At 38.1% G+C, this 26,946-nt stretch overlaps 1 protein-coding gene across 1 annotated transcript; it reads right to left on the bottom strand.

The window, feature by feature from the left end:
* Positions 1–246: 246 nt before the first annotated feature.
* Positions 247–25,031, bottom strand: mybpc1 (myosin binding protein C1). The gene is made up of 29 exons (XM_020599569.1): positions 24,821–25,031; positions 22,824–22,865; positions 22,195–22,236; positions 21,258–21,368; positions 20,505–20,653; positions 20,278–20,395; positions 20,128–20,179; positions 19,386–19,442; positions 14,863–15,029; positions 14,621–14,753; positions 12,991–12,999; positions 12,556–12,680; positions 12,361–12,466; positions 11,568–11,734; positions 11,306–11,471; positions 11,122–11,228; positions 10,894–11,030; positions 10,107–10,266; positions 9,912–10,016; positions 8,806–8,994; positions 8,153–8,287; positions 7,334–7,501; positions 7,085–7,173; positions 6,813–7,008; positions 6,512–6,651; positions 6,252–6,411; positions 4,853–4,989; positions 4,346–4,532; positions 247–744 (listed from the first exon to the last, which is right to left on the bottom strand). The coding sequence occupies exons 1-29, from the start codon at positions 24,912–24,914 to the stop codon at positions 647–649; spliced, it is 3,546 nt and encodes a 1,181-aa protein (XP_020455225.1). The 5' UTR covers positions 24,915–25,031; the 3' UTR covers positions 247–646.
* Positions 25,032–26,946: the final 1,915 nt, after the last annotated feature.

The raw sequence follows: 26,946 nt of genomic DNA, 5'->3' as shown, positions 1-26,946 counted from the left end.
CTTAAGTCCAATTTGAATTCAAAAATCATGTGTCATGCAGACTGTGCATAAACCTCTGTGTATAGTTATTAGACATAAATCTACACAGAAAATGTGAATGAACAAATATAACTGTGAATTATCTTCAGAAGAAGGGTCAACACATTCATTTGCCTAACATTACACAAGTCTATGTTCTTTTTTTGTCATATAGAAATTCTGCAACATCATACAAACACCAAACTTTTGTTTATACATTCCCTTTTCTCAGAAATAAATTATCACACTCCCAACATCAATCCACATGTAAATACTGTAGGTATGTGTCACTGTTTGTGCTATATGTGCTTTCTATAATTTTTGTTTTTACACACTACATGACCTTATGAAAGCTTGAACCAAAACACTGGCGACATGCATCTGAGCAGACAGTCTTTTAAACATAAGAGGATGACAAACAAGTGAGATGGCTTTTTCCCTAGTGTAACTAGCTCCAAACCTGCACACAACATGCCACACCACAGACCAGCACATCCTCCATCCCTCTCACCATCCTTCCTCATCTGTCCATCCATGTTCAGGCTGCTGACCTCAGTAGGTGGGAGAAGAATATCACTAGAGGCGGCAGAAGTCTGCAAAACTATTCTGTCTGTCAGTCCTTATCATTTTACTTCTCCTGTTCAAAAGTCTTCGTGTCATTCATGTACTTGTCAATCAGGTGTAGGGGTATTCCACGTTGCATGAGTTCAAAGAAGGTGAACCCTCCTGAAGGACAAGAGGAAAACATTCTTTTATAATGAGGTGGGGAGGCACAGAGACAGATATGGAGAAGGGGAACAGAAAGAGGTAGTAGAGGGAGAAAACTGAAGAGCAATGGGCTGATCAGGCAAAATAAACAATGCAAAGAAAGGCAGGAGTTCACAGCAGCAGCTAAGTCATGGGAAGAGAGAAGAGAGGTGGTCGGATTAGTTCATGTACACAATATACACCAAGTTTCTAAATCAGTGTGTCCCAATTCCATACTACAGTATATACTAATCGTGTTAGCAAACTGTTTTTGCAGATAGATGCTAAATTTAACATTATAGCAAGCTAACAATGACAAAACTAACATGCACATTTTTCACAGGTGTGATATTTCCCATATTCATCTTAGTTTTGCATGTTAGAATGCAAGCTTTTATTAAACTAATATGATAATATGATACTCCAAATCAGTCTCTTCTGCTCCGCCCAGCACTCCCTCTCCTTGCTCCTCTATTCTCTACTACAACTTGATACTGTCTGCCTTGCTCTGCCCAGCTCTTCAGATATTTGTTATGAAATTATAAGAAATGAGAAAGCAGCAAAACCTACTGATCAAGCAGAAATAACTGAAAATCTCTGATTGGTTAGAGAGGTCAATGCCACTCTTAGAAACTATTTCTGCACTGCTGCCAGTGCTGTTCAGTGAGGCTGGGTCACAGGGGGCTTTGACAGCACCTCCCCACAGTAAGACTAGTTTTGGAGCACATTTCTACAACCAAAATATTTAAAAAAGTTGCATACTGTTGCTTTAATTGGCACAGCGTACCAGAGGCTAATGGAATTTCATTAGGCTAACAAGTATTTTGTCATAAACCAGGTATGTTTTTTCCTGGGATGTTCTCAAAGCTGTTTTATCCCTATCCAGACTTGGTCTTACAATTTTCCAGTGAAATGCATTATGGGTATTTTTTTAAGCATACATACTGACTATTTTGATTGTACATTTGAGTAGCCTACTGCATTTTGTTTGTTGCTTATATTTAGTGTGTAGCAGGGAATTGGGACAGAGCTAACATCTGCAGAACTAGGAGAAAAGACATAGTTGAGTCCACTGAAATATAATGCATGTCAAGATTTACTGGTAACACTTTATTTTATAGATTTGTTATCATTTATTGAAAGTTTCCTGAGTTGTGTGGTTGTTTGAAGATAAATTTCACACTTTGCATGTGTAGTTCATATTTTGTCCTCTGAATAAAAGCCTCAAGTTTGTGCTAGCTTTGCATTTAGAAAAAACTGGAAGTGTATCAATTAATCACTCTCTAATGTGACCTATAATTAGTATAAAATTATAAGATTCCCTTTAAGGAAACTTTGTAGGAAATTGTTTGGAAATAAACAGTATATTAAAGACCTGTAAAATAAAGTGTTACCTCTTTAGTCATCTGCAACAGCCTACAACAGGAAAGGTGCTGTCTCCTATGATGCATATATCACTAATCAGGCAGATTCACACACACAACATGGAACATTTCCAGTGTTGGTTTCATTTATTTGATCCTGTGACTTTGTTCAACAGCAGCTGAGAAAAAACCACATAAGTAGACACATCAATTGAGAATAAAACTCATTCTCAGTTTCAACATATGCTGAAGGTTAGAAGGTTTGCAAAACCTATTACATCTTTTTACTTACCTTTTCTGCAGCTCATGGTACATGAGAGGCGGTCTTTAAATTCTCACAATTTCAATTAAAATATTCAAAACAGGGTTGTTAAAGTCAGCCAGCTAAGGATTTTTTTTTTTGCTTTAGTAAAAGCTGTCATGCAAGTCCTGTTCATTAAAGCTCAATTTCTTTTGTTCTTTCTCTGGATCCTGCTTTTGTGAGGAAGAAAAGCTGCCACAGTCCATCCAAATGAGAAACATTAGGTTATAAAAGGCTGGCTGGAAGATGCATAATGAATGACATAAGCTTCATATGCCAAAACCATATGAAAGCTTACCTTATATGAGAACATACATTCACAATTCTTGAGTTTGGACTGGGGGAGAGAGAAAAGAAGAGGGGTTAACAAAATGTTTACATGGAGTTATTTGCGTACTAGGGAATACAGTTGAGTTATTACTGGACTCTTATATGAGGAGTTAACTGTGTGGCATAAATAAGACGCTGGATTCTGTGGAAAATAGTTGAAGATGGAAACATTATATAATACAACACAAAACATCACAGGACTATATGTTATGCCAATTAAGTTGTGACTGTTGACACAGTGTGTGTTGAGGTGGCGCATTGTGATGATGAACAACATGGCTTGATGAACTGGATAGAAATGTGTGAGAAGACAGGGGATAAACCTCTATTTGTAGAAGTGAGGGAGATCTGTCACCAGATATTATGTGCACTACACACACATGAAAGGATTATTATTATATCATTATGCGCATCTATTTTCAAAATGGTGTCCAGGGGCCAGATGCACTAGTTGCTAGTGCACTAGACATAAGTCCAAACGTAGCATAGTTACTGTTAGTTAACATTATAACATCAGAGATTAGTTCTTTTGCACTGCTAGATGTGGCTACTGCATAATTAATTGAGCTCACTGACAAACTAATGCTAGCTTGCTGATATATGACCTCTTTAGAGTAAAGAGTAAAGAGTAAAAGAAATGTGGTTGACACATGTGACCTGGTACTTTATTAAAAACAAAAGCAGTTTAATTATGATGTAAAATAGAAAGATTTAAAGTATTTCTCAAAAATAACACAAAATACTATTGCTCAAATTATAAAACATGATGTTAATAACTTTAGCATAAATTCCAAGATAATATTAGCTGCAGTACATTAGCATAATCAGATAGGTTGCTGGAATAATGCTTAACATATATTTCTTCAAATGTGCATGAATGAATAAAACAATCATGCCTACATCTACTAATGACTGGTACTGAAGTTTAATACATAGTTTGCCCCCCTAAAACTGGTCTTCAGCTATAATGTTACAGCTCATGATGCTATAGTGGCTGATTGCCTTTGTTTGAGCAACACTACAGATGTGTTCTTGCAACAGATTTGCAGTTTACTAAAGTTTAAACTAGCTAAGACATTCCATAAGTTTTAATAGTGCAACCTCATTTAGTAATTCACCAATTTGACGCTAGCTAATGATGACTGAGAACTTAAGAAGGGCTATACACACAATTTTAGTAATGGATTTACAAAGAGCTAGTGCAACCCAGTCCATATACTTACATGTCCACCGCCAATGTGGTCAGCCCTTTATTAGACTTCAACACAGTTCAAAGACTGCGGTACCCTTAATGGAGATGGTTTCCCAAAGCTGCCTTTGTTTCTTTGTACTCTTTTACAATTAATGATTAATCTTGAAAGAGGTTGATTCTGATTGTAAGTGATTTACAGATTTACTTTTTTTCACTGAAAGAAGCAAAGACCCTCAAAGGAGAAGAGATGCCTAAACATTACCACAGATACATGAGTAATAAATAGCTCAAAAGAAAAACAAAGGATAAATCAAGAACTTTGGGAAAACCAGACTCACATAAAGAAAGGTACCCAGGGAGGCACACACCAGTTGCCTGCTGGTCCACACTGACCTTTGACCTCCAGCTTGCACTCCACTTGAGCTTCACCTAGGTCGTTGATGGCCTTGCAGGCGTACGTGCCACCATCGTAGGGGCTGGGCTTCCTGATTTCAAGAGTACACACTCCCTGGTTGCTAAACATGCGGTAGCGTGGGTCATCGACAATGATGATCTTATTCTTCATCCAGAACACTTTGGCCTGCAGGCAGACATAAGTACCATATAACCCCTCTGTTTTATTACTGGTGTCTATTTACTCTTTAATGATATTTCTTGGATCTTATTTTTGCAGTTCTGTACATCATTTATGCTAATTTTGTTCTCACCAAAGTAATTACTGACATCTAGGGACACAACAGTATCACTATAATTTGAACACCTCGCTCAAAATCTAAAGTTGTCACAGTAATGTTTTCAAATTGTTATTTTGGCATTGTAGGAAGAGAATCAGTATATGTATGTATATTTACCTGAGAATGCTACATATCTACCACTTTTACATGTTGTTCTGCAACCTACCTTTGGGTTGGCACGGACACTACAGTTCAGAGTAGTATTGTAGCCGGCAACGGCAAAGGTGTCGATCAGTGGTTGTGTGAACAATGGAGCCTCCTGGAAGTCGTGCTCAGAGTAATCAGGGATCTTCATCTGCATGCCTGTGGGGGAAAGGGTAAAGGAATGGGGCTGTGCACGATACTGGCGCTGTGGGGCACATTTGAATGCTGACGTGCTTGTGCGAAATAACTGGTTATTTAGTTTTCTCCAGTTATGTAATATTATAATATTTAAGTTACAATAACAGTTTTGTTATTATTAGTATTTCTTTAATATTTTTCCCATTATTTTACAAAGTATTATGGTCTTTTAAATCAAATAAACACTACACTACAGCAAGCAATTAATTGTTTTTAAGGTTTTGAAATTAATTTAACTTTTACAGTGAGTATTCGTAGCATAGAATTAGGAAACACATTACTTAAAAACCAAACATGTTTAAGTGCATATCTTAATTTGTAATTTCTGTTAATGTTAGTGCATTTAGATTATTTTGTCCAGTGTGTAAGCGTTTGGTTGTTCAGCAGTTAAAGGGACCTGGTGCACACATGGAGGTCTCCTCAGCTGATGGCACATCTGAGGGAGCCATGTATGACCCCGATGCAATGGTCCAGCTCAGATAACAACAGGCTGCTGTGCTCTTTGTACAATCCACAGACAGGTCCATGGTTGCCCCTCACCCCATCCTTCTTTATGCTTTTATAAATACAAGCAGCCAGTATCATACACACTCTTCTCCCGGTTCCTGCACCTCCAAGTCATGAACAATACCAGGCTGTGACCTGTCGGGTACCAACATGTAGTCTGTCATATCCCTCATCCAGGAATTTATCACTCTATAACTGTTTAATCTGACATAGTGGCCATTGGGACAAATCATGTAGTCCAAACCAGGCACAAGAACAACTGACGAAGAAATTTAAGAAAACACTTAGGAAGATATTGGTGAATGAGAGACCCATTGTTTCTCTTTTTATCAGTGACTGTGACTGTGACACCAGTTTCTAAGGGCCTGTCAATCATAACGTGACTCCTGTGAGATCTGAAGGTGAGACAGGCTCTCTTTAGGGAGGAAAACATCAATGACAGTACCCTTCAGAAAACAGCTGTGGAAAAAATAGTCAGCAAATGACACAACAACCTTTTCAGTATTTTTGATATCTGATTTGTTCCAGAGTTTTCACTTTGGAAGTGTTTTTCCCTCATCAGAAATTATTCATTTTTAAGGTAAGGGAACATCTGGATTATGGCAAATACATACATACTTTACAAGCATTCACAGGAACCATGACAAGCAAAAACAGTCATTTCTCATCTCACCATTTTATACATGCACATTCACTAGTATCACAGTCTGTTGTACCTTTTTTGACAATGAGGGCACTTTTTTTGGTTTGGGTGGCAGTTTCACTCAGGCCACACATATTCTCTGCAAAGACCCTGAAGAAGTACTCGTTCCCAACCACCAGCTCTGTGATGGCGATGCTGTTGCGATGGTAGTGGTCAATGCATGTGTACCATTCCTGGAAAGCAGGCAAACATGTAATGTAAATTTTGCACAGATATGCTTTAAATTTAGCATTTTCCCATGCTATTTCAGTGTAGTATAATTCTATCTGCTACCATTGTCTTCTTGTCTGCTTTTTGAATGGTGTAGCCTGTTATTGGGGCATTTCCGCTGTCTCTCGGAGGACTCCAGACCAGAGCAACATTTTCTCCCCATACGTCTTCAATTGTCACACACAGAGGGGGTCTAGGTAGATCTAATAATAAGTGAAAGGATAATGAGCAGACAGTTTGGTTTTGAAAATTGACAGAATTCCAGGTAATTATCTTTACTGTGCTTTGCAGACAATGTTATGAACAAATCTTTTATTTTTTTTTTAATTGTAATTTTGTGTAATACCATGATTCATTCACTTACCTATGATTTGTATATCAATAACAGCTGTGTCCACAAGGTTTTCCACTTGCACTGCCATCTCATACTTCCCAGAGTGACTGCGCTCTGCTTTACGAATGAAGATGATGCTATCACAGTCTGAGTTACGGATGTTGACGTGGGAAGGGTCTATGGGCTTGCCATCCTTCAGCCAGGTGATCTTCGGCCTGGGTTTGCCCTACAGATGTCAACACAGGGTTTAGTATTCTGATTAGGGCTGCAGCAAATATTAAGTAACTCAAAGACTGCTTTACCATAAATGGCACCACAAGATTGACTGCTTCTCCAACTCTAAGAGTGTAGGTCTGCTTCAGGTGTCGTGGGACACGAATCCTGGGTGGTTCTGAGAAGAAGACAGACCAGGAAGTGCGAGACTGAGGAATTATTCCAGTTTGAAGTTTGATTAATACTTTTTTTTTCAAAATACTCAAATTTCAAGCTAAGTTTTAGCATAAAATACAGTAAATACTTCTCAAGTACACTGTAGACTTATCACAGCTCACCAATAACCTCTTTGACCAGGATAGCATGTTGAAGGGACCGTGGAGCACTGGCTCCGGCAGCATTGACGGCCTTGACTCGAACTAAAATCTTACACCCTGGGCTCAGCCCAGTGATGGTGTACTTGGTCTTCTCTGTTAGCTCCTTGTTGGATATTACCCAATTATCAGCTGTAGAGAAAAAACAATCCAGCTGAAAAAACAATTTGGTAACAGGCTTCACTGAACGTTCTTCTGTTTACATATACATTTCTGCCTCTGGCCTAAAATCTGTTTGTACAAGCAACTTATGGTCGGTATACATTGTGCAATAACAGTGAGCTTACAGGTTCCCTGGATGTTATGCTGTGCAATATAGGTCAGAATAGGTCAATCTTGGTCAGAATCTGTGTATGATTTTAAGACAGTTCAGATTGTGCAGTGAACTACTGTAGGTTAACTGTTAACTCTATGTACAATGATCATTTTAAAAATATGCAAGCAGAGAAACATTATTGACTTGCATGTTCTTTCTGCATTCTCTCAGGCTTTGAAAATGCAACAAAAAGCTAAGTTAAGAGACTGTGGGCTGTAGCTGTGTATTCACAGACACTGTATGAGAGATGTATCAATCTTTTCAATGTACTCTTGGCAAGAAAACAAGAGTATTTCGCAAAACTATTCCTTTAGGTTTGATAGTGTGAGTTGATGTGGCAAAAGGCTGAGGACCAAAACATGACAAATATAGTGAGTATGAATGTTCACAAGTGAAAGAACTTTGTTACGAGTTACTGTCTGGGACACAGTCTGTAGAGGTCTTTAGTAGATGTGATATTGACTCACATCCTTCTATGCAGTACTCCACTAAGTATCCGTCCAGACCAGCAGCTCCAATGGTTTCAGGAGGACGCCACTTTACTGTCACTGTGGTGTCAGTGACATCATCCACGACCAGCATGGTAGGCTCACTGGTCACAGCTGAGAGGAATGGGATGGTCATAGTTAACCGGTTAATTTCCAATAATGGATATGAACAAGATTAGAAAACACCCATTTTGTCAAATCATGAACACACTGGCTGGTATGCTATCAGTCTCCACATGAGATCTCATTAGTCCCTACTCTTACCATCTATTCTTGTACTCTGATCATATCTAACTCCTGTTGCACCCTCTGACAGACCTGATCTTTTGGCAGCCAATATAAAGACATATTTAACATTCTCTAAAGTTCCTGCATGTTCAGTGGAGGTCACACTCCGAATCCTTGGGATGGTGGGGTATAGGGTAACAGCTGTGTTGCTGGAGTACCAGGGGCAGCTCACACTTGTTCTATCATGGTCCTACACTTTGAAATTTCATCCAATATTATGAAATATTAGATAAAATGAAGCCTTCTGTAAGAGTGTAATACTTTTCTGGACAAATTATTGGCAAATCAAAGGCCAGTCTTTACACTGCTAAGTAGATATTCCAGGAGACATTTGGGCTACTCACCAAGGGGTGTAAAGGCTTTAGAGGGTTCACTGGGCCTGGACACACCAATGGCATTAACAGCAAAGACACGCACTTCATACGGCACACCTTCAATCATCTTCTTGGGTTCATATGATGTCTCTTTGATCAGGTCAAAGTTTATTCTCATCCATCTGGAGCTCTGTTTCTTCTTTCTTTCGATGAAGTATCCTTTAAAGGAGAGTCAGAAAGGCTGACATTTAAAATCAACACATACTACACGTAAGCTGCGGTAGTATTAGTTTGATTTTTAAAAAAAACAATGAAAAATATGACTATTTATCAACAGTCTTTTCTATGATGCCAAATGAATGTCACTAAACAGTAACTGTAACCAAATACAATTTAGCTGCCAAAAAAAGGTGACTACAATAAATTAAATATCCCTCTATATTGTTACTGACGAAAGGAAGAGACAAGATAATAATAATAATAATAATTATTATTATTATTATTTGGTTTGGACTTGAATAAAATCTGATGTATACTACTTGGCTTGTGTTGTAGGCAAAGAAATTCCAAAGACCTACAAAATTACAGAATAAAATCAATTGTTTTCCTGCACAGTCCTGTAAAACTGAGGGTAGGGTTGATTACATTGGCTGTGTTCTGTTTAATTTTGTGGGGTTGTCTTTGTTATTCACAGCTTGTGTTAACAAAAAAGAAGGTTTTACTGAAATAGTAGGATAGTTGCATCTTCAGTGTTTTATCCTTTTTCATGTCTGGGTGTATTGCTATAGCATCAGACGCTCAAAGTCACATTAAAACCTGCCATTTTATGGCTTTTGGGGCTCTTTTAGGGTAAAATCATTTGGATAAAATGTGATTTCAAAGCAATTTGCTGAAGGTTACCTGAAACAAACTAACAAAAACAAACTAATATAGCAAATGTTTTCTTTGACAAAACTAGACAAATTCTTTTAATAGTTTTCTTTGACTTAGACAGGACTACAATGTCCAGAGATGTAATTAACCAAAAATGAAAAGAATGAGGAGGACTAAAAGTATTATGGGCATCTGATTTCACTGCTAAAACAAAGTCTATAAATAGCTGCCAAAGTTAACACTAAGTAAGATGCGATGTTCACCTAATATTGGTGAACCTCCATCACATATGGGGGCTTCCCATGTCATAGAGCACCAATCACCACCCACTACTGGGACCAAAGGAGCCTCTGGAGGATCAGGGATGTCTGCAGATAACACAAAAGCATGTTACACGATACAACACACACACTTACAATTCACCCTGTGATTTGATGAAGTGTTTTGTGATCTCTTACCTACAACCTTGACTTTGATGGTGGCTGTGGCCTCACCAGCCTCATTCTGCAGAGATATATTGTAGGTCCCTGTGTCCTCCCGCTCTGTGACATCTATCGTCAGGCTTGTCTGATCACTGTACGTTTCAGCTCGAACACGGTGGGCTGACTCAAGAATGACCTGAAACAAAAGAGAGAAAAAAATGAAATATAAGGCTTGAAGATGGGGAAAAAAAGATTTGGCGACCGCAAGATGACATTTTAAAGCAGAAGTCTGGAAATATTGAATCTTACTCAACAAATTCCATGAAAGGGCCAAACCAACAATTTATATAGCCTATCATAACTGTGTATGTGTATTAAAAGCCTGATATATTTAATTTCCTCAGTAAAATAGAGTGCCACTGTTCTACAGAAGCAATTAATAACAGCTATTCTGTTGTTGTGATATGTTCCTTCATTACTGTGATAAAGGTCATTATAGCTTATTTTGAGTCAATCCCAGATACACCATCCTACAGAGGGAAATACTCAAAAGAATGGACAATATGTGTTAAAATTGTCCCTGAAAAATGCAAAATTTAATCCTGTAGAAATTTATTGTGCCTTTTTAAACTGAAATACATATATATATATATTGTATCTGTGACTCCTTTTTCAGTAGTAACCAATGGGCTGCAGACAGGGACGGGAAGTCAGAAGTATTGAGAGAGACTAACACATTGGGATTTGTTGATTGTGTAAAAATATAAAATAACACGAGCTGTGGCCTTTAAAAGAGTTTAATGCTAGACAGGTTGAAACACACCCTTTCTCCCTTTGTCCACACCACACGGGGTGCTGGTTCTCCACTAATTGGGATTTCCAAGCGAAGTTTGTTTCCTGCAACAACTGTCACGGTGTTGTCTGGGAAGTTCAAGCTTTCCAAGTGCACCCTTGGAGGATCTGCAAAAAAAATCAAATCAATTCAAGAAAAGATAGAAAACATACAGAAAGATATAGAATGCACCAATCCAGTAAAGCATAGTTTGTGTACCAATGATGTGGATTTTGGCAGTGAGGGTATGTGAATACCCCTCAGGTACAAAAGTGTAATCTCCTGCATCATGAAGAGAACATGACGCAATTTCAAGTCGATGTATCCTGAAAACCAAAAACACATTAGTTAGCAGTTATGTGAAACTGATCATGATTGGTTGATTTTATCAGAGAACACATACTTATTTCTGTGTATGATGTTGATGCGGTCTGTGGGCTGGATCAGCTGTCCGTTCCTGTACCAGTGACCTGGGACATTGCCTGGGTAGATCTCACAGTTCAGCTTGAGGGGTTGACCCAGCAGCACTGTCATATCCTGCAGGTCCTGGTAGATCTTCAGTGGTTTCACTGAGTCGAACAGAGCAGAGCAAATATTTATTACCAGTTCCTTTGGAAAACCTGCAAGCAGTGAAAAGGATATTTTTAAAAAAAGATTCTACATACAGTCAACCTGTACATGAGCCTCAGACGTGCCACCAGTGGCCATGATGGAGTATGTCCCAGTGTCCTCTAAAGAGGCATCATCAATCACCAAGTAGTGTTTGGTTCCCTCACACTTAACGCGGTATCTGGAGCGCACTCCAGTTGAAACCTCAACACCGTTCTTCATCCTGATGGAGTGTTTTAAATACTCACAGTAAATAGACACACTCCACTGGTAAACGAGCAGCAAACAACTTATAGACAAACTTACAAACAAATATTGATTCATTGTTCATTTATTATTGGAAACTTTATTCTTAATATATTTTAGTTGTACACTTGCCTTTAGAATTTTTTAACTTTTTTATGTTCATCTGACTTGATGTGCTCTGACAAATATAGTAAAGAGTGAACTGTAATTCATTCAACATTTTCTCCATTTGACCTATTATGAGTACCAAATTATATACATCTTTTCAAGAAACTAGAAATTATTTGAAAGAAATATCAATAATTTGGGGCTTTTATCTCAGTCTGGTGGAATTAGTTCCCCACATGCATCCTATCACAAAAAGTGGCATCACTTGTTGTTCTATATTTGTTTGCTTTATCTTTCACTCTAGTGAAGATGTTAACTATTGAATTTTCTCATTGGCTTTTTTCCCCTGACCAACTATTGACCTCTTGCTTTAGTTTGGCATAAAATGGTCTAGTTTGAATCTTGGTAACACACAATAGCAAATATTTACCCAGGCTGAAAGAGGTGTCTAATCTTTTCAGCAACACATTACTCTAATTACCTTCATAGTCTTACCATTTGACTTCAGCTCCTTCCTCGGACACCTCACACTCCAGCTCAATCCTCTCATTGACTGTGGTCTTCACGGGCTCAATACCTTTAACTATCTTAACTGGCAACTCTGTAAGACAGGAGAGTAAAAAGCTGCAGCATATCTGGTCATATGAAATCTCTATATTTTAAATAAAGGTGAACAGTTAATCCAGATACCCTTAACAAACAGCTCCGTGGAACACTTCTCCTCTCCTGCAGCTACAGTATAGGCTGCATCATCGTTTGGGTTGCAGTTGTTGATGACCAAAATCCTTTGTGTGCCCTTATGCTCAAAAATATACCTAAACAGGAAGTTTATTAGTTACAATACTGTTAACCTAAAGACACTGTAGCTATGTATGAGCCAGTATACAGTAATCCAAAGATAGGAATTTATATTATCCCAAGATACTAAGCCAAAGAAAGGTAATCAAAAAGCATGGTTTGCTACAGAAACCAAAACCTATTCTTAAAATCAAATAGTTTGGGTATAGTCAGTCAACATGCATCAAATACACTGAACAAACCCAGAAATCAGGATAGACAGCGAGACAGGGTCACACTAAAACTGTGACATGGAAAAGGGAAAACCGACTGGACACATGAACTTACTTCCTTTGACTAAAGGTCATCAGAATGGGCCAGAATGGGGCCGGAGCACAGGGATTGTACACGAAGTGGTTATGGCAGACAGGAAGGCGAACCATGAGATGACAGACATACAAAAACAGAGAGACATCATGCCTCAAAGGGTACAATATGTAGTCAGCAAGAGTGATACAACAAAGAAGCTCAAAAGAGAGAAAAACAGTGTTTTACAGTGAAGTCTTCTGAGCAGGGAGCCTTGAAGTAAATGCTGCAGGAGACTAAAACCAGAAAACAGCAATAACCTCCCAGATGGCTTTAACCTCGCGTGGCTTTGAACATAATCCAAATCGTCAGCTAATTTAATGTTTAATATATCATGTATGTATACAACAAGTCAGAAATTGTGCTAATAGTTACTTTAGGTTAGTAAACTTTTATTGCTTTTTCATTGTCTCTCAGTCTAGTATTACTACACTGTATACACTGTATAACACTGATGATTATTATTTCAGAGGGACTGTGTAACTGAAAACAAAAAACAATGAGCTGAAAGACACTAAAAACCACTGAAGAGTTGAAGAGAGCTGCAGAGTTTGGCCATAATTCTCCACAAGCAGCCCCTTTCATATTACATCTGGTCGTTTGAGCCATTGTTAATATAAATTGTTAGTTTTAGCAGCTTTAAAGTTTAAGCATAAAAAATAGCCTTTTTACAGGCTTATATAACATTATCTTTTAAGAAAACAATCTTAATGTGATGATTTGAGGACTAATATTCAAAACTTTCAGCAAGTTCACTCATGGCCCCCGATTCATCCCGTTTAGTTCAAAAACATCAATTGCACTAAGATATTTGCACAAAAAAAACAACAAACAAACCATAATGCCTACTTAATAATGGGATTGTTGTTCTTAGGTTACAGTAGTAATCTCTTGTTAAAGTACATGGTCTATTGGCATTTACTGTGTGATTTATTCCCTGTTAAATCTGTTGCACAGCCAGAAATGGTTAAAGACCTGTGAAGGAGGTACCACTCTTTTCCTGCACTGAGGAGGACATATACAGCAATTAGTGACAAATTAAAGACAACGGTTGACATTATATATTGCATTTACACTCAAATGTAGCTCTTGGGCCATTTATTGTATCCATCCCTGTAATTTAAAAAGTAACTGTCACATTAATATCTGTGTTTGTATGGGGCTGTGTGGAAAGTGATTAGAGCCACATTAGAGCATAGAGTTGTCCGCTTGCAGCGGTTCTCAGTTCAGAACTGAAAGGCCAGCTGCACATACTAATGACAGTAATATAAGGGTGATGTACAGTTACAGAAGAAATGCTGTTTTAGTGTTCTACTGTCTTAATATATTTCCACTGTGCTACTTGTAAAAATGTAGGTTTGTTTGCCCAAGGATATGCTTTTGAACTTTTGTAAATTGGTGTAGAGGACAAATCAGTGGGTGCTTTAACACATGTGAACCATTGTACATTTTAGAGGTGACAAAATGAAAACACATAATACCAGGAACATGGTAAAGCAAGGTACTGCCACAAATGAAAGGCGTTTTCTAATAAAACTTCTTTCGCTTGTGCAGTATTGAAAGGGAGAAGACATACTGTAGAAGATACACAGAAGAATATGTTATTACATACTTTGTACTGGGCCTGATTTCAATTCCGTTCTTGTACCACTTCAGCTCGGCAGTGGGGTCAGCCAGGTCGACCATCAGACGGATCCTTCCACCTTTATCCACCTGATATGCTGGTTCAAGCTTCTTAGCAAAAGCTTTGAAAAGAAGAAGTTAAAGTTGCAAAGAAGGTCATTAAAAGTCTGTGCATTGCTTTCTCCAAAAATTCTTTTTGATCAAACATAAAGCAAACACTGATATATTTACCTTCATACTTCTTCTCCTCCTTAGGAATCTTCTTCAGCCTCCTCAGCATACCCCTCAGATCTGTGATACCGTACATAAAAGCAATCTTCTCATATTCCTCTGGCTTGGCGTTCTTCAGGATCTCCCACACATCCACCTCGGGAGTGTCATCTTGCTGTTTATACTCCCTAGCAGTTCCAGATACGAGGGAAGGATGTGAGGGACAGAGTCATATGCTGGTGTTTGCAACGTGTCCTGAGAAACTAGCTCTATGAAAGGGAGTTTAGAGGCTCGGGTGCAGGTAGGAGATATCCCTTTGGGTCTCACAAACACAAAACTTTACTTCAACGTCTTTTAAAAACACTTTTACAGGAATAATCCTTTTGTATAATAATGCCTCTATTGCCCTGCAGAGGGTTCCTCAGGACATGTCACACAAAGGGATGGGCTTGGGCAGCTGTCCACCTGTGTGTTGACATTGGCTCTGGGGTCACATGATATGTTCAAGATACACCCATGGAACAAAAATCAGGATGGATGATGGTCAGTGAAGTGCAGAACTGTATGTCTTAAAATAATCAAAGACTTCTCTTTTTTAAATGGAAACACAGCTCCAATTTCTAAACTGTCTGTGCAGGATAGTTTGGTGACTGATGATGTTTTACAAGATTAATCACAAAATAATGTATTGATCATCTTCTGTCATGACTTTATGTATCCAGAAAATGATGTAGCATTTAAAGTCAATTAAATACAGTGGCTTGTAATAAACAAATATGGAGATAAACCCTGCCTATGAAACCATTAAAAAAATAAATCCAACCAGTAATGACAACCACAACTGGTCTTTCACTTTCATGACTGCCTTGTTTTTAAATCAATTTGTCCTTTGCATTTGCCATTTGGAGCAGGTCCCTTTCTGAAGCCATTGATTTGAATAACAATAATCATGAATGTGTTTTTCTGAGTAGGAAACAGGAAAAGAAATAAAAGTCTCCTAAGATGGTGCAAACCAATGGACAACCTTTTTGATTTTCAAGCTTAGTCTTATTGTTAAAACCTTGATTTTATTCCATGGTAACCCGGAACCTGCAAATATTCGGTTATCCTGAATATTTATAGTATGAATCTGGGGATGAAGTGAAAATATTAAAGGGAAATTAAAACAGGAATTTTGATCTTTTTAGTTTAGACACTGATACTAGACTTAGGAATAGGTGTGGAGACACACAAGGTCTTTATCAGTGTTGTGGGATTAAAATCACACACAGGAGCAGACACAAATCAATTAAGGACAATTTTCTTTGCCTTTCTTGTAAATGTGTCATTCAGCACACCATTATAGTTGACTTTCATAACATAACACATTGATATGCAGCATGCAGGGAATCAGGGAAAACCTGCAACATTTAACATGTTGTCGTATTTCAGCCCATCCCTTTGTTTGTTGTTGTTTGAGTGATCACTTCAGAGATGCTCCGACACTGTTAGATGATGAATGTGTCTATAGGAGATGTTAGGTTTGTGAGATCCAGGTTAATGAATATGTTGCCCTGGACATGAGTGTATCCATTAGTTTATTGGAAGAACATTCAGTCAGTCCTTTCTTTCATAGACATTTTCCCAAATGTCTGAAAGGTTGAAGGTGAAAAGCATAAAATATTATTCCATTCTTTGCTTGTGCTTCTCTATCTGTTTATTTTCAGGCATTTATGAAGTAGGCAAAAATAAACATGGTGGTAATTCCCTATATTTCTGGACTGAAATAAAGTGACGGTGTAGTGATAACACTATTTTACAGCATCATTTCTCTATGGCCCACTAGCACATCATTAATGATCCAAAATGGTGCGCCCTGCCTCATAAAGGTGGCATTTGACTCCATGGCATAATTAAGAGCAGTTACTCCAATGTGTTTATGATGCAAGGCCCATTTCCATCATTACTGATTGCTGACAGAGCAGTTAGGAATGCTGCCTTCAAATGAAGTGTTACCGAACTACAGAAGGCCAACACTCTTGCTTGTCCAATTCCTAGAGCTACATGTCATGCTGGGGACTCTACAGGATTACAGTACTCACCTGCAGTAAGGTCTAATCATTTTAAAATCTATGGTTTCTTTCTACTAACCTTTGTTGTCTGAATATGTAGGGGAGAAGAAGAGACAAGCCGAAAATAAATGTATAATTTCTCCGGTTAACAGTGCCCAGCGCTATTTGTATTCACACTTACAATAAATACTGCATTGTATCATCTCAAATAGTTATCACGGTATTTCATTTGGGCCACCACAGTGGCTTTGATATAGCATAGAGGTTTTCAAACTGCAAGGCATGTCTCTCATGTGGGCAGGGGAGATTTGAAGAGGGACACGCAGGGAGAGACATGAGGCAAAGCTGCTGCATCAGGTGAAAGGAAAGTAAGATAGGTCTACTTTAAAGCGCTTAGCTCTCAGTTGCCTCCGTTTGCATCAACATTTGAACTGCTTCTCAGAGTCGTAATTCAGTCAAAGCTGAATATACAGACATAATATACATATTTTAAGATTCAGTGTGACTTTCACTTTCAGAAGATATCATTATCTCTGATATCCATCATAAATACATGTTTATAAATCCATTTAGAAATGATAGAAAAAAGGCTTTCCTTACAACTCCAAAACTAGACTGAAAGTCATCACATTTTCAGGTTTTTGTCAGTATCAAACTAATGCTGTGGTAGTTGTCTGTACATCCATAGGTACATGGGTATAAACATGAACTGCTAATAGCCAATTTGGTATACTATTAATGATGCAAGTTAACCAATATAAGCTAAAAAAGAAAAGTTTTACTAGTAGCTCACATGTGGTGACATTTTACTGTATGTTCTACTTCTGTGTCCCAAAATGCTTTGGGACACAAAAGTAGAACATACTGTTTAAACTGTGACAATCCTTCAAGTCAATGTAAAACAAAGAATAAAAATATGTGACAAAATCCATGAACACGAACTTTTTCCATGTTGAAATATCAGTTTTGATGTGGGGGTGAGGAGAGTTGTGTCCATTTCATGTGAGGTGGCCCCCACCGTGTCAGACTTTGAAAACCCCTGGTATAGAGTGCCGTAGTAGTGAGCCCTAAAACACGGAACTGAGTTAGCATTTTTGCACTTCCAGCTCCCTCACCCTGAAGTCAACTGCTGCATTTCCACTATCAAAACCTAAACACCATACTTCCCTTAACTATCACCAAGCACAGCCTCTAGGGTCCATGGGTCCATACAAACCATCCTGCTTTGTTTTTCCACTGCATTTTCTCTCTGTCGGTCTCTATTTAGAGGAGGGAGGGGCTGCTGCTCTCTCACACATATAGTCAGCTGAGTGTTTACACACAGTGTTTGTATAGCTAATGCTTAAGGTGTGAAGAGATGGACATTTAACCGATCACCAGTGACTGCTCTGTGCACGTGCACCCACTTCCCCCTTGTGCTCCTGGCACTTGATCTTACAAGTACCAGGTGACAAGCCTTACTCAGTGCGATGCTTTTCAGTAGGTTCTGATAACGGAGGAATCTCTAAAGGGTTTTTTAATGGATTTTTAATAGATGCTTGAAATAAGGCCATTCATTAACACAAGGCCACTACATTTTTACATTTAGTTTTATTAAATAAAATTTGTCAGTAAATACCCCATTTGTGATTTTTAATGCTTTTATGTGTCTTAAAAAGGCGGTTGCTATCAAGTGGCAAAATGAGACAACAGAGGTTGCTGGGGACATTAAATGTCATCATACCAAACACTAATCTACTAGCCCGCCTTTACAGCCTCACTGTGTTTAAACTTGTACACTTGCAAACTCTTGTTACTAACTGACACAGCCATGATCACTAGCTAGATCAGATCATGCTAAGAAGATCGGATTTAGTAGAGGAGGTAAGTGCAATAAATCACATTTCAAGTTGGAAGCCGTGGTGGTGACACTGAAGTCATGGGACTGTGGTTATTCCATTTATAACCTAACAATAGCTTTATATTCTAGTGATTGTATTTGGGCTTCAAAATTCATAACAGTGGTGTTCAATTGTAAAGATTATCTTGTTGAACAAAATGTGTACAGATTAGATTAACAGATTCTCTGCCTGTTTCCCTTCTTCACCTTTCTGCCAAGTTCAAAACTGACTACTGGCTTTATTCACACTCAGTAAATCATGTACTAAAGCTTTACAGATCAGTTTTAAACCATTCATAGGAACAACGTGGGGCCTAAACATTTGTTTGTTTCTACAATAGTCCAAATAAAAGCCTGTGGCATAATTCCACTGGCTTTTTGTCAATGGAATCAGGGTGATGCTAACTTCCAGGTTGGCCTACAAAAATACACCATCTCTACGGCACTCTATAGCAAAAATGTATCCTATCATCTGTAGAAATAAACTTGCCACTCATACAGTAGTCTAACACATCAAATTTGTAAACACGAGAATAGAAGCGCATCCAAAAAAGGGGGGCCTTAAATATACTGAAAGGGACAAAATCCACTCAGGGTTGGGATGTGATTCTCACCTATGTTTAAGGAGACCACTAAAGTCAAGCTCCCCAGCATCGTCTTGTCCTTCAGTGCTGTTGTTAACAAGGAGAGATTAATAAAGATTTAATCAGAGCTCAGACAATTACAGGCACTATAAAACAATGCTAAAAGAGCAACACAAAGCAAAGCCTCTGATGTCAATCGATGTGTTAGCGCCAAGCTAACACAGGATCGATGCTAACACAAACCCCTTTTTTGTCTTTTCAGATAAAAGCTTGAAATAGGCAGTTTGTATAAAACACATCAAAAGCTGTCTCAGGCAAAATTGCCACAATGTTTCATCAATGTTGAAACAACATTACTGAGCATTGTGACAATGCAATGAGACTGGAATGCTTTGCATTGCTTCCTAGATACATTGTTTGGAGGCAGGTTTAAAATGCAAGAGTTGGCCTTTAATTACACATGGAGTCAGCTGGTTGATTTGTTATTACCTTTATGAAATGTTAATGACACCATTACACTTATCTTGTCACACTAATACAGTAACATTACTTGAAAGTGAAATGATTCATTGTTTTGCCTTTTGGAATAGAACTATTTCTTTTTTATGTTTCAGGAATCTCTAATTTGTTAGAGATCCTATTCTCTGAAATAAATACCTTGGTTCCTTCAGTTCAAGAGAGAAAATGAAAGACTTTTGAATACCTAATTTGAAATGGTTGATGATGACTCATTGAGAATATCAGTGTTGTAGTTGCACCACACTCTTTTTACCTTCTTTTGAAAGCTGATCGAATGTCAATATGCTGTGAGCTCTGTTCGGACTCTGAAAGACAGTAACAACACATATGCAAGTCTTAATTTTGTGCTATTTCTCCCATATGTCTGAAGATGGATGTAATGCACTTTGTTGCTTTGACAAACCTTTAATTTCCAAGTCAAAGGAACAGCTGTCAAATTTGTCCTTGTAGTTGACTTCACACCTGTAGTTTCCAGCATAGTTCTCTTTGGCCTTTATGATATGCATCTCAAATGTGTGGACCTGCCAGGGGGTGGTATAAAGCAAACGGTATAGTAGCACCATTAGCATGTAATGTGATGCTCATAAGCTCATAAGTGGCAGTAGGTGTGTGTGGCCTGCTGTACAGTACCTTGGTATTACGATCAAAGGTCTCTTTTAGCTGTAAGTGCTTCCCTGTCTTGCTGGCCAGATCCATCCATTTTCCTTTAAACCACTTGATAGTGGGTTTGCGGAGAAGATCTTTGGCCTCCACCTTAGCAACAAACGTAATGTCTCCACCTTTGGATACAAAAAAAAAAAACATGATCGCAGAGAAAAATTGTCTAATACTCTAAGTTTCTGATCAATAATCCACTAAAGTAATGACAAAAACCTAATTGCACAAGTATATGAAAGGCTATTTATAGATACTGAGACTAGTTCCACCTTGGAGATTTTGTTAAAACTATCATGTAAATTTTGAAATAACAGTCTTTCTCTTAAAAACATGAACAATAAACACCCTCTTGCTCAGTTTAACAGAACAAAGGAGTTTTCTCACTACAATCTAAGTTGGTCTGGTATGACCAGTAGTTTATGGTGACTGAAGTTAGCAAATTTTAAATAAATATTGTTGTGATATAACTGAATCCGTTTTCTCACATAATAACAACTTGTGCTGTTTTTGTGGTATATTTTAGCTTTTAACATTATCATGAAAATGTCACTGTGGGCAAACATTGGCCACTCTTCACCAAATATTACATACTGCAGGCTGCTTTTAGGCTTATCAAAACAAGAACAAATACAGCAGATATTTTAGCTGTTCACTACTCCACGACAGTCTTATCAACATGTCTGTTTGAATTTTCGCTTAAGCTTTTTTTTCTGTGCTGTCTCTCACCCACACTGACGGTGCCACTTTGAGGTTTTTCTATCAGCAGGGTGGACAGTGGCGGCTGGTCGACGGGCTTCTCCAGATCGTCCGGGCCCTGACCATCTCCCAGAGACCACACTGGTCAGTAAGGAGAAACATACACATGACACACAGATTTCCATCGCCATTGTGCAAAAATAATAGTGTAAGGGATTCATACTGTTCACCCACCTTTCAGTTTTCATCTGAAAGTTTACTCTTACCACGATAGAGTTACAAAGACAGATAGAAAGACTAAAAGACAGTTTGACACATTTTCTCACTTTCAACAATCACACCTCATACAGCAGTGGGATCTAAGCTTTTTGCAACATGGAAAGCACAAAACAGACAATATGAAACAGAAAGGGCATTACATTTTCATTAAAGGCCGTGTTTAATGGACATTTCTATCAAAGTATGAAGTATTATGAAAATTTGTTGTGTGTAAATTCTGCTTCATTCTTTAATCACGGAAGTTTGAATGTGGATGAGTCACACTGTTACCGTACAGCTGTTGTCTAGATCTGGTGGATGTCTGGACAAAGTCTGGGCATCTTCACATTTCACAAGTTCACCATAAACAAAATTTGTCTATCAACTGCTACCAGATCATTTTCAATGCTATTGAAAACCTAAACCAATTGCAAATGAAAAAGATTTAGTTTTCCAAAAGCCCCATCACAAGATAAATGCGGCAAGGACAAGAGAAAGCGTTGGGGCTACATTTCAGGAAAACTCTTTTTCATATTGCACTACATAGTTTTTCAACAAATTAACCTGGACAGCTGCCAAGCGTGGTTTGATTTAACCTGCTTTGCTGGAAAAAAAAAATTAATAGATTTTCTTGATATCAAAGTTCCTCTTGGTGTTTATGAAAAAATAAACATTACCATAAGAACCTTTTTGACTACCACTTTATTACCTGAGTCTTTTCTCCCCATGGCTGACTCAGGGACGCTATCATCTAAACAAAGACAAAAAGAGGTTTACAGCATATTGTAAAGAATAGTACTGTAAAGTCCACTGAAGCAAGCACACACTCATAAAAAGTAAAGCCAACAGGCAATTAGAAACTTGCAAGCACGGAGGAATTCTGAATCAAAGATCTTACAACAAAACAATCAATGCTTTACTCCTTCTTTGCTTTCAAGCTATATTGAATATTGATGAAATTCTGATTGCGCATTGAAAATGCAAACCATAGATTTGACTCTTATGATCAGAATTCCAAATGTTTTGACAAAGAGTAAATGGGAATTTTTCTCCACAAAAAACAAAAACAGGACCATTTAACACCCTGAAATTAAAATTAAAAGGGAAAAAAGAAACCCCACTCCACTAATATGAGTGTATTAATATGTTAGCAGGGACATCTTGAACATCTTTACTTCCTCCTGTTGAAAAGGCAAACTCCAAACACACCAAAACATTGACAAATATACATGTCACCAACATGTTTCCTGTGTTCAGACAATGGGTCACTCTGATTTAGAGAAAGCTAGTGGTTTGGTTGGTACTAAATGGTGGTATGATTTAACAGGGGGCTCTTACTAGGCAGCTCTATTGAGAGTTTCTTGGTTGGTTTGGCATCCTCTGTGAAAAAAGCACAGTTATCATTGAAATGAATCAGGATAAAATCAGCTGTTTCTGATGTTTTGATGGTGTTACGTCTGTATCATTGCAGGTGTGACTAACTGCTGGATGCTTTCCATTCAAAAGCTTAGGGAAGTGACTGCTCAATCGTCTATTTTGTTTGGAAGCTATCCCAGAGTACATTTGCTAAACCAACCACATATTTCTCACCCTTGAAGCCAAAATACTGTGTTTGAAACCACCTGGAATAAAGCACAAGCTTCAGCTTTAGAGCTTGTAGCAAGATTACAAGTGAAAGGGCAAAAATGTGCTCATTCAGAGGCACCAGAATGAAGAGAAAAGGTTGCCACAGCTCAACAGAGGAGCCGGTTAGCCCAGACAAGTCAGTGAAATAGAGCAGGATAGAGAGGGGCGAACACTGTAAAAGTAGACAGCAGAAATTACCTTTACAAGATTTTTTTAGGAGTGAATGTTATAATTAAGTACCCATGAATTAACATTTGTTAAAGGCAATTTTTGACTGTTTGCTGCAGGGGTGGTATTTGCATGTTTTCAATAAAAAAAAAAAAAACAGGTAAAATATGCCATTTGTCCAGGAGTGGGCTGTACTGTACATTTTATTAGAAATTTATGTTGACTTTACAACAAAAAAGGCTTCAAGGATCTGGTTGGTTTGGCAAATCTACTGTATGCCTGGTTTACTTCCCCACAGCAGTGGTGGAAAGTAACTAACTACATTTACAGTTTTGAAGTATATGAACTTTACTTAGGTATTTTCATTTTGTGCTACTTTGTACTTTGACCACTACATTTTAGAGGCAAATATGGTACTACTCAATATTCTAGTACTCCACTACATTTCTTTTATAACTTTAGTTACTAATTACTTTTCAGAACCAGATTAATACAAAAATTACAGTATAATCATAAGACTTTATTGTTCACCAGTGGAAAATTCACAAGCTACCTAGCAGTAATTCAAATTCTAGACATTCATGCTAGTAAAAACTAGCTCCATCTGTACTAAGTGTTGCATTAAATGTGAAGTACACAATGACACATCAGTAATATAATGTACATCAATGTGAAGTATTTCATTCTCATAAAGAGTATTTTTACTTTTAGTGTCATGGTCCTGCCCCGCTGGCTTCCGGTTCTCCCTGCTTTTACTCTGAAAGTACTTCCTGTCACCAGCTCATCCACAACCCTGGTAACTTCAGCTCATTGTGCACATTGGTTTCACCTGCCACTAATCACCCACACCTGTTCACCACAGCATATAGCAGCTCCCAGATTGTTCTATGTCTTGTCTAGACTCTCCAGCGGTTTTCCCTGACTGCTTTCCTGGTACCGGACCCTTGCCTACTCTAACGGCCTGTGATCCAGCCTGCTCCCTCTTGTCTGACGGCCAACCTGAGATCGACACCTTGCCTGTACTTTCTGATAATGATTATAGCCTTGTCCCTGTTATATGGACTGCTCTCTTGTTGCTGATTGCCCTGCCTGGATGCCTGACCTGAGTATTCGCCTTGCCCTATTGTTGCCAGCTTTGCTTGCTATCTGTACTCCAGCTCTGCTGCACGAACTAGTACTATATTGTTACTCCCCGGGACTGGCTCTTTAATTGGGTCCCTACCTCTACCCCTACGGAGGTTGCTCACGCTGCCTTCCCTGACATTTAGTGCTTTAAATATGTTTTGATGCTAATACTTGTAACAGAGTATTTTTACACTGTGGTGTGCTACTTTTCTTACATAAGGGATCTTAATACTTCTTCCACCACTGCTCCACAGAATGCAGCTGCTTTACTAACCGTTTAAAGAGAAGCATCCATGATTGTCTCAGAGATGGTCCCAAAAGTTGACATATAAGTAAGAATTGTATAGTGTAAGAAAGATAATTTACACTGTGACATTTTGGTAAATTTACTTATTTGCTGTCTTACCAAGACTTACTGTAGAGGAGAAGAACATCAGTTTCATCTTTGTATGTACCAGTACAGTGGTGGCTCAGTGTTGAATCCATTTTAGAATTAAGACTAAATGACATTAGCCTAGCTCCATCAAAGCTGTCTTTCACTAAGTTAAGCTGCCTTAATTTTGTGTGTTTAAAAGTAGATCTAATTAGTTACCTCACACATCAGAGGTGCTTTTATAGAAAAGCACACCCAATAGCTGCACACAGAGTCACTGGTATTGTTGAGCAACACTTGGGTGTACTGGGGGATGGCTTGGTGGCCAACAAAATTTAACAATAAAATAAAGCAAAATTAGAAGTTTTTAGAAGGTGCTTTCTCCATTTTGTTGTCTCCCTTTCTTCGTCGTTCCAGGCTAGAAATGTGACTGAGCTAGTTTTGGATGCACCAAGATGAAACTGATGTTAATATAAGGACATCAAGTAAATACATTACCAAAATGTCGTAGTATTTTTAAAAGCTAAGTATGTCTATAAAAAGGAGTGCCCCCCACAATGTATTTATCAAGAATGGTTTGAACAGTTTTGTTAGCTATTGACATGATTTGTTGTGGTATAGTAGCTAGAAATAAAACCAAATGTCACTGATATAAATTTCATATAATTTTTAAGCCTGGAGCCTGGGCACAACTTCCTTTTAATAGACAGACATTTTTAAAAATAAATTTTAGGTTATTAACTAACATTTTGCATTATTATGCATATACACATAAAATGTCCATGTATGTATTGTGTATACATAATATATACATGTGAATTATCATTGTCACATCTATATCCTTCATTTGAGCCAAGTAAATAAAGGCTGATGTGTTTGCAGGAATAGCATTTTCATGTAGTAGTCATACATTTAGCACATGTATGTCAGAGCACAGACATACATGAGAATATTTACAGATATGACATGAGCATCTGTACAGAAAATAAAGGCATTTTGAACTGTTGAGTAGATTTGTGCCAATGCCTTTTTGTTAGAGCCACAGACCTGTGAAGTTTAATACACATTAAACACCAGAAAAAGAAAATTCTTATAAAAATAAAAAATTTACTTTGCTATTTTTAAATTCTTGCCATTAGTGGGACAAAAATATAACTCCACAATATAACTGACCAACTCTAGAATTCCTCTCAAAGATTTCAAAGCAGGATGATGGGAGTTGATTTGAGCCTGAATTGAGCTGAGTGTGCCATTGCACCTGTCCTCAAAGTGTGAGGTGAAGAGGAATAAATAAGGAAGTAATAAGAGTTGCTGTGGGTACCAACCTGCTTGGGGTGTTGAGGATGTGGTAGTAGCAGCAGCATCATCATCATCTGTAATAAAGGTGTCATTGACAAATAGATGCCCCCCCCCTATCAAAAAGCTCCAAAAAATCCATCACTGGCAGGCCATCAATGGCCATCGATCACATGCGAGACAAAAACTTGGAATGTATCATGACATGCACCTCTTGGACGGGACGAATGAGACCAAAATATCAGCTGATGATTTGGCCTGTGCCCTATAAAACCCTAACTACTATAAGGGTGAGAGGTGAAACACTGTGATCAAAACTGTGTGAAAAGCTTTGTGCTCATTGCCACAAACTTTTCAAGCTGCTGTAGCAAAAACACAAGCTATCTCACTCTGCGGTGCGTGTACACACACGGGTGTATTGCAAAAAAACAACAACAAAAAAAAAACAAAAACAAAAAAGGCAGCCATAAGCAGCTTCTGCAACGCATATACAGAAAACGTGTTCATGACCAAGTCAAAGAACACTTGAAATCCTGTGTAACGCATGAAAAAATTTCTGCTTCATCACCTGAGCTATATTTTTTGTCTGGCGGTACACAGCGGAGATCAGTTCAACTGATTAGATTGTACAAACAGAACTGATGCAAGGAAACCAGCTGACTCACTTGTCAACACTATATTTGGTGTATGTGTTTGTTTCTGCACCATGTTATTCTACTGTGTTTCTGTATAACTGAACAAAGAACTGAGTTTGATCACTCACCTTACACAAATTCCATCACCTTCATTTTGCCATTTCAGTACTTCATCAATTAGTCTGTTATTAGTCTATATTAGTCTTTATTTCTTTAAAACATAATATCAACAGGTGCA

The sequence above is a fragment of the Monopterus albus genome, unplaced genomic scaffold (genome assembly GCF_001952655.1).
Source record: "Monopterus albus unplaced genomic scaffold, M_albus_1.0 scaffold41.1, whole genome shotgun sequence".
Classification (NCBI taxonomy): Eukaryota; Metazoa; Chordata; class Actinopteri; order Synbranchiformes; family Synbranchidae; genus Monopterus; species Monopterus albus.
This window is presented reverse-complemented; position numbering and strand designations above follow the sequence as displayed.